Genomic DNA, 14,376 nt, shown 5'->3' on the forward strand with positions numbered 1-14,376 from the left:
TATCAGTCAGGGCCTGCATGCTTAAGATTGCGCAGCTGTTTTAAGAGTAATGACGTGTGACTTTATACAGCCATGTGTGACACATACGGGAGTGGCTGCTGCTTGGTATTTCACACTCCCTCTCCTGATCCGTTCACCTCATGAGTCGATCTGTTCCCACACCTCAACACGCTTATCAAAATGCACACAATGCTATTCCGAAATCTCAAAAGTAGTCATTTTATTATACAGTGTTTAAACAGAGATACATTTGGTGACAAACATTATAGGACGTGACTTTAAAAAAGTGTAAAGTTCTGCTTATTTTACATTATGTACAAGATCAAAATACAAAGTCAGCGTTGCCGAGGCAGTAAACAACTCATCACTCATACGACTCACTCTGGATTTTCTGGAAGCTAAAACACCCATTCTCTCATTTTCTTTTCCAAAAACACATAAAACCATCTGTAAAGACACAAAACACAGTTAAAAGATATATCTTTAAAAAAAACGTCGGCTTTGTCTACTCTCAGCCGGTGCATTCAGGAAGTGAACAGCAGAAAGGCCAGGTGTGGCAGTGGAGCATATACACATTCAATGTCTGTGTGTGAGTGTTCAAAATGAGTTAAATTAAACTGGCTGAATCTATAGTTTGTTTTCTCATTGATCTGAGACAACACATTTTTTTTCCAAGAGCAGCTCTATGGAAACAATCAACTTAGCACTGACAAGCAAAGTTACAGAACAGAGCATATACAAAAGAATCATCCATCAATCCATATCCATGCAACAGGCATAGAAAAGAGGGGAGCTCCAGTGATTTTATACATTTTATGAGTAATACTATATATCTTAACAGTTGTATAAAGCCCCATGTTGCTGTGAGAGCTGTGTGAAATTCAAAAAATCTTCTCATGTGATGTCACTTGAGTCAGTGTTGGTTGGGTCCGAAGAGTATGAGACGTAGAATGAGAGTACCCCGCTGCTGTGCTTAGAAATTAGCATCTGCCAACCAAACTGTCAGCGTTCTAATTGCATCGTGGGTAATGTAGGTTTTGACAAGGAAGAAGAAAGGGCAGAAAAATCTGCTGTATTGAATTTGTTCCATCTTTTAAAACTGTCCCACAGGAGCACAAGGCTAATACTCTTTTTGACATATAATAAATTACATGTGAACAATGAATCATCATTCGCAATTTAATCATCACCACCACCGCCATCATCATCATCGTCATCGTCGTCGTCATCATCTTCATCGTCGTCATCATCATCATCATCTTCCTCTTCGTCCTCTTCCTCATCGTCATCGCCGCTGCTGGGCTCAGACCCTTCATCATCTGAACTTTCAGCTTCTTTTTTCTCCACAACTTTCAGATGAACTGCCTCTTCCGGAGAACTGACACCACCCCCACAGAACAAATGCAATCCAATCACACACACACGTAAAAAGTGAGATGGGCTATTGGTGTATAAAGTGGTGAATAATTGGGCAAATGGAAAGTGCGGCAAATGAACAAAAAGACCCACTTTGGTTTACCTCAGCAAACAATGGATAGCCAGAAGATGATAATGAATACAATACCCCAAATCCTCAGCTGGTAGTAAACCCAGCCAGAGTACCACGGAGAATCGATGCACTGCGTCTCTCAGTGGACAGAGATGACCAAAACATCGGTTCATCAACATTTCTCCACCAAAACCACCGTGGTTCTCTGGATTTAAAGTCTCAGGGTTAGTAGACATGTGTTCATAGGTAAACGGGGCACACACTGTGAAGCAGTGGGAGGGTTATGCTCAGAAAAAGTTACAGCTACAATACAATCCCTCAAGAGAAGGTAAAAGAGAGGATACATCGATTTATGACTCAATTCACCACAGCGGTACCATGTCTTAAGTGCCGTTGTGCTCTTTAGGGAAAAATGTTGTATAAAGGGGACCAACTTTCAATGATGATTCAGCTGAGGCACAGCACTACAAAACTCATGTTCAATTTAAAAAAGATAATGAAGACACTGGTCATTTCCTTGCTATATGATAAAAAAATGTATGTAATTGGTGCAGTGAGCACTGCTGCTGTGAATTGAGGTTAATGGACAAGTTTAAAGACCCGCATTTTGTTAGAAAATCCATCCATATTTACATCTCCTAGTCTACAGTTTAAATACTGAATGGAACTTTTGGTAAAAATGTATAAAAGTGTGGAATGTTCTGGCGTGACAACCAATTGGATGTGTGGTGCATAACAGTTCTAATACTGAAGTGAGTAAACTACAATAATATCTGAGAGGTTCACATTGGAGGAGCAAAGATGGAAGAAGAAGACACCGTCCCCCCCTCAGCTGTCATTTGGCTCTTCCAGCAGAGTGGACCCAAACAGCTAATTAGACGCCACACCAGTCCCAAAAAGAAGCGAGCGGAGCTCCTGCTCTCTGGTCCTCACCACACGGTCGGGTCCTTCCACTCTTGCTCCCTTGGGCGCAGCTCGATGTCGTGATCCATGCTACGTTTCCTGTAAAGCCTCACTGCTATAAAGATAGTGAAGAGGATCAGGATTACGCCACAGGCGCTTCCGATGATGATCGCCAGGATGCTGATGTCAGTCAGGGTAACTAGAGGCAATGGAAGACAAATAAGTGATAACATATGGTGAAAAGCAGCAGAGAACACAATAGAGAGAAAAGCATCCCAGCCAGAATATTTCTACCAAGACCAGTAAATTAAGTCAATCTAAATATATGCTGAAAACACTGTGGTACTGACTGACAAGCCAAAGTGAGATGAAAATATACTTATATACTCTTCATCCCAGATGTCTTACCTTTGTCGACGACTCTGAAGCTGATCTCTCCGTTTTTGCCGTGCACATCTGGACGGTTGCGCACCTGGCAGGAGTAGGTACCGTTAAAGGTCGGGGGCACCTCACGCAGGGTGATGGAGGCGTCCCCTCGCGTTATATCCCCCGCCCACACTGCATGGTCTTTAAAACGCCCAGTCTCTGGAGGGTACCCTTTCTCCTGGTAGTAAAACACCTGAAACACACACAAAAAGCATTTAATGCATACAAATAATTTAGTGTATAAATCCAAATTATTGCTTCTACTAAAATGCTGCTGCTCTGGCTATTTCAGCTGTTAGCGAGCTAACGTAGCGCAGCTTGACGAAGCTAACATTTCTGTGCTATGTGCACATTTTCCAGTTCGGCGAACATGGGGCTAACGTTCCCTTCCCTACACATTTTGAAATGCTCAACACAACGCGCCAGTCGCTTGCTCTTCAAGGAGAATTTTGTGACCATGAAGGCGTAGACAGTAGGAGATGCTCCCTTCCTTTGATATACGATATACAAACATGATCTAAAGTAATGGAAGTGTAAGACAACTGTAAGAGTCATCATGAGCAGCTATCAGGCCAGCCACCTACTCTTCTCCACTGGATTCACTTAAAGCTGTTTGGAGCCAGTTCAATTTATCAACTGACTATTGATACAAGAATGAGAGCGATAAAATGAAACGAGCAAATGACGACATTAACATACAATAAATAAAAACTGTCAAAGTAGTTTTTTAGTAAAAGCACAGTTCCTACACACCGACTCATCTGTTCCCGAGTTCATGGGCCTGAAGTTCCACGACACTATGACCGACTGGTGCGTCATCGGGTGACTGGAGGTGAAGGTGCACTTCAGTTTCACATCTGTCCCATTGGTGGCCTCCACGTCGCTTGGAGTGTACACTTCTATTCCACTGACATATTGCAACCCTGTGACAGAGACAACCAAGTAAAACAACAAGCAATATTCATTAATATCTAATCTAATGCACATAGGTTCAAGGGTCAAACAGCTCAGGTTAGTGTCAAATTTTTCCGCCTTTCGGCAATTAATCAGAAACAATCTTGACAGTTGAGACGAAAGTAACATGGAGATCTCTGCTGTTAGTATGTGTGACCTGATTTTCCACTTACAATTGTGAAATCAATGTCAAACAAGAACATACCTAATTCAAATAATTTAAGAGCTGCTATGCATACCACAGGTTGATGAGTGCATGTATGTATGAGGAGCTTAGGTAAGGTCATAGCGATACAGCCTCAATAGAACCCTTAACAAACCCAGGGAGTAATACATATTTCATCTGGATAAAGCAGATTTGATTAATTATGATTTAAGTGGTATAAATCTTTTGACAAATATGAATCATGTTTCACTTGAAACCATGAAACCCACAGTAGGAGCAAACTGGCAACTGTTCATCTCCCTCGAGGGTTGTGGCAAACTTCAGCAGTTTAGCTCAATCTGGATCACACTGTCAGCCACAGGGACGAGCAGACCTGCAGACTCTTCCTGAGGATTAAAACATTCCTTCTAATAAACCACAGCGAAGAAGAAAAAGAAGAAGCCAAGAATGTCCAGTAATCCTTGACAGAGAGGCGTGAAATCAAATGTTCGCCTGCAGATGAAAAATCTAAGGGGATAAGAGAATTTAATAGGACATGTTAAGAACAAGAACTTGTAAAATGTCAAATTCAATGATTAAAAAGAGGATTAATAACACTTGAATAAAAGCAAACCTTCGACTGTAAATAGAGGATAAAAAACTACTTGAAAATAAAAGAAGTTTCCATATATCTCATATGAAAAGTCTAAAAAGCTAAACAAGAGCTCTTTTAAATACTGAGGTGGATACGTTTTTTCCCCATTTCAAATTGAATCTCTTTAAATATATTTGCTATTTGACATATTTCTTTGTCTAATTCCTGGAAACTTGTTTAGTTCCAAAATTCTCAGCTCCTCCCACTACAAACAGTTATCTCACAGGAGGTTGATGCCAACCAGGAAGAAGGAAAAACATGTTTGAATGTGTGGGTGTTTCTTCAAAACTTGGCAATGAGGAGCTACTAATGTGAAAGAATTACATTTATTTCAGCCAAGACTGGACCTGGACCACAACACTGGGGCTGGCCATATAAACGCTAATGTCCAAGACTGACTGATGAGCCGATTTCAAACTTGAACTCCCGGAAATTAATTGTGTGTGAAGAGTAGATAGATTTTTTATTGAGACAGTTTTCCTTTCACATATGAAGGAAGCAGCAGGAGATTGTCTAGGTCCAACACATTCATAATAATGGGCAAGAGTTGGCGTTTGGGTAAATCATGCAGGAGGCAGGAGGAAGGACATGATGTATGAATCCTGCCGCGGAAAGCAATGTTTTGTATTTTTACAGCACATCGCCAACAGCTCCGATCGCCAAAAGCTCTTGAATCTCGCTGTCTTTCCAAGTTTACATCTTTGTCTGCGTCTTATACATGTAGAACACCTTCCTTTCATCCTGAGATTTGTGTCCCTTCGGAGTTATAAACCTCAGCAACACGCCAACTCACTCGCTGTGAATTTCCCTCCTCTATTCTCACATGGGCTCACTCAGACCTTTAGGGAGGTAAAGTTGTGGAATATACCCGGAACAACTGGCTCAGACATTTACGTTCTCACATACAGCCCGTCCACAAAATGTTCAGTTAATTTCTATAGAGTGACGAAGTTACACCAGTGGTCAGCCGGTCGAGTGCTGGAGTTTCACCATTGACAATTGCTCTGTCAAACTAATTTGGCAGTTTCTGTTTTGTCACATCCAGTGTTTACATGCAGATAGCTACTTCTGTAAAAGACGGTCACCTACTGGCCTGAGTGGGAGGTCGGCCCTCCGCAGGCACACTATGTGTCATTCAACTTGACTGCATGGCAGCTGACACAGAAATGAAGGATCTTCTCATTTTCTCTCTCTGAGATCATTTTGCATGTGAACATACTGACTACTGGGAGGTTTCAAGTATTTAAACGTGGTGGATTGTTACAGATAATGAGAGTTGTTATGTTAAACATGCAGGTCATTGACCAGCAGTGACCACCAACTACTGGGTCGTTGGGGTCCCTTGAGTCGAGCTGTGAATAGATGTGGAAAGTCGCAGACCCACCCTGCTACTGTGTGAATACATGTTAAATACCTGAGAACACACACTGCTCAGCTTTGTTAGCTGTTTTAAAATACTATGGGAGGGAAAGGGAGAGTCATGGAGAGAAGTAAACAAATAAAGGAATGAAACCTGGTAACATTATGCTGAGTGCTAATAAGATGCCATGATGGCATGCATATAATAGTGTCATTCAGTGACTTTTGAGCAGACTTTACCCAATTTAAATGAAAAATAATTGTTTGCATCACATAGTGGTTACGTAAACTATTATTTTTACCCTGTTGCAAGTAGCAGCATTTGATTCTTGCACAATGCATTTTACTGTTAATACAAAATCGAATGAGGTTAAACACTTTCACTTTCTTATTAAAACTGAATTAATGAGAAGCTTCTCTGCCATTCCCAAGTCTCTGCATGTAACTACACAGAAAATAAAACAAGTCTGTGCTACTTGTAAGACAAGTTATAGTGTAGTTTAGCATAATATCCACCTTACAGGAAAAATCCTGCTCCACATTATATATCTGTTGTGATGCCATGAAATTCATCATCAAACAGCTCGACATTTATAGGAAAACAATCGTCTCAGGCTCTACGGCTCACTGGCTTCAACCTGAGTTTAAAGGTAAATTATCTGTACCAAGGACTCATGTGTAAATTATTTGCTTAGTTTCATTTTCCACCATTCAACCAAAATGGGGACAATCCCTGGAGGCTAGGTGTTTCCTGACCTGCTTGTCCAAACAGCTCCTCCATACTCCATGTTTACAGGGTATTTGAGCAAAACAAATCTCGATGACAGCAGAAAGATGGCCTTGTGTATATTTAAAAGTCGACATACTGTTCGATATCGCTCATTAAACATCCAGCGGGGCATGTGTTGGTGACTGTTTCGAATTACAGACAAAACATGTTGAAATTACACAACACTTCTGAGTTTCAAGCCTTTACACAGCAACTCCCAATTGTACTTACTTGATTCTTATTGTTCTGGGTTTGTACCCTCATGGTTGAATGCACTTATTGTAAGTCGCTTTGGATAAAAGTGTCAGCTAAATGAAATGTAATGTAATGATAGATTTGATTGGGATATTACACAAGAATAAATGTAACATTTATAAGTATATTAGTATGTAAGTTTATGGGAGCTGCATGTATTGTTGCTCATAGCTGGGACTATGCCTAACCTGCTATTGGATTCATCTATATTCAAGTCAAATTTTGGACAAGCAAAATCCAGATAACATTGTAACACAAGGTATATATAATATAAATAACATAATATAAATAAAACGATTATAATACTATTATACTACAGTGTACTTTTGCTTGAATGGTTGATGATATTAAATAATGGCTAAATTATACATATATATAAATTAGTATAGATTATATGAAAACATAGTATATTCTACTCTGTAAACTGCTTCTACTCTTCACTATGAGGGAAGGCTTCATGTAAAGCGATCAAGACAAATAAACAAGCTCCTAGCAGACTTAACGCTGCTTGTCCTGCAGTGAGAAGTGGCTCACAACCCACCGATACAAAAAACAAGGCTTATTTACAACAGTGCTGACATTAGTAACTTTGCTTTGCTTAAGAGAAAACGTAGTAATGGATCAGAATATATCCAGGAAGTAGCTGGGACTCACCTGGCAGCAGGAGTCCTCCCAGCAGAAGCAGAGGCCATATCCGACACATAGGATAATAATTAAACATTTATTCGGAGCTGTTTAGATCCTGTGTGAGAGTCGCGTCATGTAGTTTAACACGCTGCAAACATGGAGGAAAAAATATCAAAACAGAGAGTCGGAGGTGAAAGAATCAAACGCCTCGTCTCTCCTGGGTCTGTCCTCTTCGGTGGTGAAAGAGCGAGTCACACTCCTCCTGCACACACCTGATGGGCGGTGTTAAGCCGATCCTCTCTCTTCTTGCATAACCTGTATGATCACACACTCCACACCTGCACTATTCCCCTCAAAGCTTGTTCGTGCTTTACTCCCGTTAAGCCCAGGGGAAGTTTAGACGCACTCACTGATGTCTCAGGAGTTACTTATTAACCCAGAGTCAAGTTAAAACTGTATTTTTTTACTTTAGTCAACTCTCTCTGGACTGGTTCCACCTGGTGGCCACAGCATCACATCACAAACACCAGCCACTTCTCAGTCAACAGACCTGGGTGGAATCCTGCGGGATGAATTGGGAATATTATGTGTTTTATTGTGTGATAACGTTAAAGCTTCAGTGTGTAGAATTTAGAGACATCTAGTGGTGAGGTTTCATGTTGCAGCTGAATACCCTTCACCTCACCGCACCCTTCCAAACATGAAAGAGAACATTCTGCAAAAAACAAATATTATTTGATGGAAATGTATCACTGACCAGTACAGTCATACTGAAAACTATTATATTGTTATCAGTAGTCCCATCCATGAATATGGGAATCTCTTCATCTATACTTTAGTTTTATTTATTCATTTTGAGATCCCATCGGATCCATGGTCATAAACATGTTGCCACCGAAATGTCACTCGATTGGATGTAAAATGAATTGAGAGATGGATAAGAGTTTTTCCCCACAGACTGGGGCAACATGATGGTGAAAACATGTTTTGCAGCTCCTGATGGGCAGAGCAGCGTTAATCCTATAACAGTGTCCCTTCATAACCTCTCATTGTACAGCATTTTCAGGGCCCGTCTGCTCATGCACAGTCGGGAAAACAACTGAGACAGATTTCTAGTGGATTAAAAAATGCCCTTGTGCATTTTCACAACACAACTGTTGGTCAGGCAATGCACTTTCTTTTTGTAGGTATCTGTACACCAGCTTTAATATGAAGATAAGCAATAGAGGTAACATCATATTTTACCGAGGTTGTTTACATTTGTATTTCAGAGTTTCAAATTGGACTCAAACCTGGAGGAGGTTGCAGCTTAAAGAAAAGTTGCAAATGAGAATATATGACCACTCTGTGATTTGTAAGCTTATGAGGCACAACACAAAACAGCGTCAGTGATTTTTAATGGAGATAAGCCTGTTATTTCAAGCATGTGAAATAACTGACAAAACATGAATCTGACATGTCTACACTTGCCCACTCAGATCTGCAAGACAGAGGCAACCTCCCCCAAGCCCCATAGTCATAAAAATCTAATTTTAACAGAATATAACACAGCTAAATTATAAATCATATACATATAAATATGTTTTTGTTAACTTATTCCACTTAATTTGTTATTTTTATATGAAATTAAAAAACCTATTATCATCAGCAACAACAAAAAATGACAACACCACAATATTAACAAGGACAACAAAGAAACTATAAATTGAGTAGATACAGTAATTGAATATTGACTCTATAACAAATACTCTGTAACATAGCTTCTCTGTGGATGCAGATTAACATGTTGATGTGGTGACTCTTGATTTGTAAAACGACAAGTTCACATTCAAAATACGCAGTTGCAGTGTCAAACATGTATATATCAAAGAAATTTGACTTGTAGTCTGTGATTATTATTGTAATTAATAACTAATCATTATCTATGATTATTACTGAGACTCCAGATAAAATGCAACAACACAGATTAAAATACATAAAAGCCCAAAAGGGGGGGAAATATATTCATATAAATGAATATTCATATAATGTAAAGTAAAAGTGTCCTTTGTTGTTGTTGTATTTTAAAGCATACAGCACATATTTCTAGATAGTCCCTGGGTTTCCCGCAGCATTGGAAGGCCGACCGAACGTGACCATGATGCTTTGCGGTCTGCCGCAGGGAGATGAGCCGCCAGTGGAAGCGAGAGGTCTGATCACGGCTGTCACACACCAGCGATGCTAGCGGGGCTGCTAAAGATATATAATATACTACAGTGTTATTTCTCCCACGAGCAACAAGAGCGATGTTGTTTATGAATCAAAAGTCACGCGTGTCAGGCTGTTTTTAGATTTTAATTGCACATTCAAAACCAGCGAGCCACCCATGATTCATTGCGGCAGCAGCCCTGTGTACTCGGGATTTAAAACATAAATTACAGAAGCTAGCAGTGTTCAGGTGTGTGCTACACAGCTAGCTACTTTAGCTCGGGCTACTTATACTGCAGTGTTGTGTAGTTTGTGTGTGTAACTCCGGCTCGCTGCGGTGTTACGGACAGTGCTATCTGCTGGGGGCTCTCCTCCTCTCACGCTCTCTGCTCCGTGTCTTCTCGACACACCTTTTGTTGTCTCGTCGAGCTGGAGTCAGCTAACCGCTGCTAGCGAGCATCCCCCGCCGACCGCCCCGCAGAGGACAACACACGTCCCGGGTAAAGAGTTGCCCTGAAGCCGGTGGGAGCCGACGCGTGACGGCCAACTATACACAAGGTACCTTGTCTTGCAAATTAATAATAATGATGATAAACTACAGTTCTGGAAGTGACCGCGTTAATGTCGGCGGCTGTGTCAAACGTTAGGTGTGGAGGATGCAGCCATAACAGTCTGTTAGCTCGCTGGTTAGCTTGCTGGCTAACATGCTAACAGTGGTCTGTAAACACCCGACGTGAAAGCGAAAGTCGCCGCTATCCGTACTAGCTCCTGTGATGCTAAGCTGCTAATGACAGCAGCTCCTGTTAGCATCTCCTGTTAGCTTATGCTGCAGCTGCTGATGATGCTGCTGCTCACACTGCACCAGCCCGAGACAACACAAACCCGCCGTGTAGCTGTGTGTTGTTGTGCCTCTCTGTGAACCCTGTGTGTTGTTGTGTCTCTCTGTGAACCCTGTGTGTTGTCCCGCAGGATGAGTGCGGATGAACGGAACCCAGCTGCAGTGGCTCAGCCGGTAGAAGATGTGCACGGCGACGGACGCTGGATGTCCCAGGTTTGTGTTCTAGAGGAAACCGTCGCTCGTTGTCTTCATGTGTCAATAAGTAAAACATCTGATTTGTTCCTTATTCATTCAGGCGATATGCTACATTATTTAGTCTCATTCTTCGGCTTATCCTTCTTTCGTCATAGCATCAGTTTGAAAAGGCAGGTTTTGGTTGTTGTGATGATATATACATACAAGCTTAAAAATCCAGCTTTAAAATCTTAAAATGACCAGGATAACACCCCAGAGTGATGCTTGACTCATGACAGGCCCGAGCAAATTAAACTAAGTCAATATATTAATAATTGTCACGATAAATGTAACATTATTATTTCTGTTAAGTTTATAGACTGACAAATTGCTCTATTATGTGTTATACATCCTCACGCTCTTTGCAGGATGCATATGCAATGCATTACATTGCAATAGGATTTTTATTATATTGCTATTGATGAATATTATGATAATTAGCAATATTGTTTTATAACCAAGCTCTAACTTACCATTCTACCCATTCTCTCATCCAATAGACATTCAAGTGAAGTTGCCTTAATAATTAGGTTTTCCACATTTCCACCATTAACCATTTTCCTCAGATTACTTTCCCTATTCATTTGCCCCTATAAACTACACATTGGATCTCGCCTTTATCTTTATAACTGTGCATTGGCTTGTTTTGAGGAGACTTTCAGATGCAAGCTAGGTCTGCATCAATTCTGTTTAGATGATGTTCTTTATAGTATCAATGTCAAAATATATGTGGGGTTAAGATGATGTGAGTGGTCGACATCATATTAGTTTCCCGAGGCTTGTGTTTCTTTCAGACAGCCACACTTCCGAGCTTGTTTAGCAGGTCTATGTAAGGTTAATCCTCCAAAGCTGATAAAACTGAGACAGTCCGCCTCGCTCCGAGCTCTTTTTTAGATGGGGCACCAGACATGACTGTGCTGAGCCAACAGGATTTTGTCTTGACTTGGAAAGCTTGCAAGTATTAACCTCCTGCCAGGATTTGGTAGAACACTTGAAAAGACTGAAAGACTTGGATTGGATAGATTTTTGCAAACGTCATTTATTTATGTCTTTATGTATCTACTCCACATGTCACAATTGTGCACTACATCCTGAGGTCTAGTGATTAACTTGTATTTAATTTTATTTTTTACAGCACACAAGGTTTGTGCTGGAGTGTAAAGATGGTGAGCCAGAAGTGCTTTTTGTGGGAGATTCTATGATTCAGCTAATGCAGCAGTTTGAGGTAAGATATGATATTCTACACCTGGACATTTGACGACTCACGTGAAAGTAGCATTTTTTTCTTTTAATCTAAGTATTTTCACACACTGCTCTTGATATGACATAAATAAACAGGTTTATTTAGCTTGACTTTGAGTCTCATATACATATAGCTTTGTAATGCATCTTGTTCTTGATCAGCATCTTTTGTTTTCAGCATCAGTGAGATTTTTGGTGTTAGTCACCAAAGTAAGAAATGCAGAATTGCTCCTATGAAATCCAGACTCATGGTTTCCTATCCACAGATGTGGAGAGAGTTGTTCTCTCCTCTTCATGCGCTCAACTTCGGCATTGGAGGAGACACCACCTGCAACGTGCTGTGGAGGCTACAGAACGGAGAGCTGGAGAACATCCGTCCCAAGGTAAGACAATCCCAGCAGCCATATGCCTAAGTGTGCTTTTTGAAAAAACTGTAGTAGCAGCAGTTTGTTGTATCACCCTATCTGTCCTGGCTATATAGACTCGTACTTCACGAAAACTCATTATCTCAAAACATTGAGCAGGATCTTGGCTCCAGAGAGAAGTGTGTGCAGTGAGAATAAGCAACACGTCTGTCTGTGGTCTTGTCCAGGTGGTGGTGCTGTGGGTAGGAACCAACAACTACCAACACACAGCAGAGCAAGTTGCAGGAGGAATTCTTGCTATTGCGCAACTGCTCACATCCTGCCTCCCAAAGGCAAAGATAGTTGTCCTGGTAAGTTCAGTTTTATATCTTGTCTTTTGTTGTACCTAGTTGGTTTTTAAATAAACATGTTGATGGGATTTCTCTCTGCAGTTGTCTCACTGAGTGACTTTTGAGTAACTTTTTCACTTTTCGCATTTAACGAAATAATGAAGTATTACATAAACATTGAATCATAGAAAAAAATGTACGCACTGTCAACATATTGAACCTCGCAAATTGGTCAAACATATTTTTGCTGTCCTCAGGGTCTGCTGCCCCGGGGGGAGCGGCCCAACCCACTGAGGGTAAAGAACGCTGCCGTTAACGAGTTCCTGCGGTCTTGGCTGCCACGTCTGGGCCGGGCTCAGTTTCTGGACGTGGGCAGGGATTTTGTTCACTCTGATGGAACCATCGTCCCACAGGACATGTTTGACTTCCTTCACCTGACGCCGTTAGGTTACCGCAAAGTGGCCAAGCCCCTCAGTTACCTTCTGCATCAGATGCTGGATGAGACACCAGAGGAGAGGAAGGCATCGCTGGTTTGAGGGCTGTCGTCGAGCAGCAACATTTATCTCCACACACTGCTCTGGGAGAAGGGGGGGGGGATGTGCTCCTGGTATCTGGAGGAGGTAGGGGCCCACTCACAGTGGGGGAAGTAGTACCCCGATGTGAGTGGGCCCAGGGGGGGGTGTGGGGTGACCTCCATGAGCGGAGGGTTGTTATGGGGAGGTGATAAGGAGAGAGAGAGATACCTCACTACAGACGTAGACACTGTGATTGCAGTACTAAGCTCTAATGCAAAATGATTCGCAGAGGTCAGGCTACTCTGAACCATAGACAGACAAACAGAGATCATATGAGACTTCAGTGGCTCACACAGCTTTATCTTGGCCTGTGGTAAAAATGAGCGTTTCTCTCTGTCACTTTTTCCACAGAGATATGATACTAAATAGAGTAACACAATCCAATTTCTTCCCTTATGTTTTGTTCGGTGTCCCCAAAACTGTAACTGTGCGGTCTTGATATTATAACACGAGAAATCCAGCTCACAACAAACAGTAGGAAGAACATAACCCAACATTGTATAATGTTATGAGTCTGGCCTGTTTACTACAGAGTTGAGGTTTCCAACCTGGTGGCCAGGGTATCTTTAGAGATGTCAAGAAAATTATTGAGGTTTCAAATCTTTTATTTATTTTTTCTGATATTTGTCCTTTTATTGACCTTTTTCAAATCATGAAAACATGGATATGTTCACCTCGTCAGGCTTTTAAAAATCCAATGAAATTGGAGATGTTAAAATCACTTTTAGGGGTCCACAAGTGAATGGTTGGGAACCAAAACAGTATATAAAACAGTGTAAACTAATTTACCAAGTCTTTAAAATGGTCACTTGATTGATGTGTAACTATTTTATTTTCTCTACAAATTGTTAATCAATGTAAAATAGATTATATTTGGAGAGACCACACACACACATACAGATCACTACTTCATCTCATGTGACTTAAAAACCACAGTGAAACTAAATGTTCACGTCAAACCTGATGTCGGTGTTCACTGCATGCATGTTTTAAGGTGAGCCTCAGCTTCGGTGTTGAAAGTGGG

The 14,376-nt window shown here is 41.1% G+C and overlaps 2 protein-coding genes across 2 annotated transcripts; one reads left to right on the plus strand and one right to left on the minus strand.

Moving 5' to 3' along the window:
• Positions 1–205: 205 nt before the first annotated feature.
• On the minus strand, positions 206–7,984 carry mpzl2b (myelin protein zero-like 2b). The gene is made up of 5 exons (XM_061085208.1): positions 7,610–7,984; positions 3,572–3,741; positions 2,801–3,011; positions 2,423–2,591; positions 206–1,378 (listed from the first exon to the last, which is right to left on the minus strand). The coding sequence occupies exons 1-5, from the start codon at positions 7,674–7,676 to the stop codon at positions 1,180–1,182; spliced, it is 816 nt and encodes a 271-aa protein (XP_060941191.1). The 5' UTR covers positions 7,677–7,984; the 3' UTR covers positions 206–1,179.
• Positions 7,985–10,192: 2,208 nt separating this feature from the next.
• Positions 10,193–13,353, plus strand: pafah1b2 (platelet-activating factor acetylhydrolase 1b, catalytic subunit 2). Its single transcript, XM_061086298.1, has 6 exons — positions 10,193–10,327; positions 10,739–10,820; positions 11,977–12,066; positions 12,350–12,466; positions 12,676–12,798; positions 13,035–13,353. Exons 2-6 carry the CDS (start codon positions 10,740–10,742, stop codon positions 13,311–13,313), a joined length of 690 nt encoding a protein of 229 aa, XP_060942281.1. The 5' UTR covers positions 10,193–10,327; position 10,739; the 3' UTR covers positions 13,314–13,353.
• Positions 13,354–14,376: the final 1,023 nt, after the last annotated feature.

Source organism: Limanda limanda, chromosome 14 (genome assembly GCF_963576545.1).
Source record: "Limanda limanda chromosome 14, fLimLim1.1, whole genome shotgun sequence".
Lineage (NCBI taxonomy): Eukaryota > Metazoa > Chordata > Actinopteri > Pleuronectiformes > Pleuronectidae > Limanda > Limanda limanda.

Bases quoted from the DNA above. Each gene is read 5' to 3' on its own strand.
- pafah1b2 (XM_061086298.1), top strand. From the start codon at position 10,740: ATGAGTGCGGATGAACGGAACCCAGCTGCAGTGGCTCAGCCGGTAGAA. The intron at 12,067-12,349 runs GTAAGATATGAT...TCCTATCCACAG, and splicing joins AGCTAATGCAGCAGTTTGAG to ATGTGGAGAGAGTTGTTCTC. The intron at 12,467-12,675 runs GTAAGACAATCC...GGTCTTGTCCAG, and splicing joins TGGAGAACATCCGTCCCAAG to GTGGTGGTGCTGTGGGTAGG.
- mpzl2b (XM_061085208.1), bottom strand. From the start codon at position 7,676: ATGTTTAATTATTATCCTATGTGTCGGATATGGCCTCTGCTTCTGCTG. The intron at 3,012-3,571 runs GTGTGTAGGAAC...TGTGTGTTTCAG, and splicing joins ACTCGGGAACAGATGAGTCG to GTGTTTTACTACCAGGAGAA. The intron at 1,379-2,422 runs GTGAGGACCAGA...GGGTGGTGTCAG, and splicing joins TGGAAGGACCCGACCGTGTG to TTCTCCGGAAGAGGCAGTTC.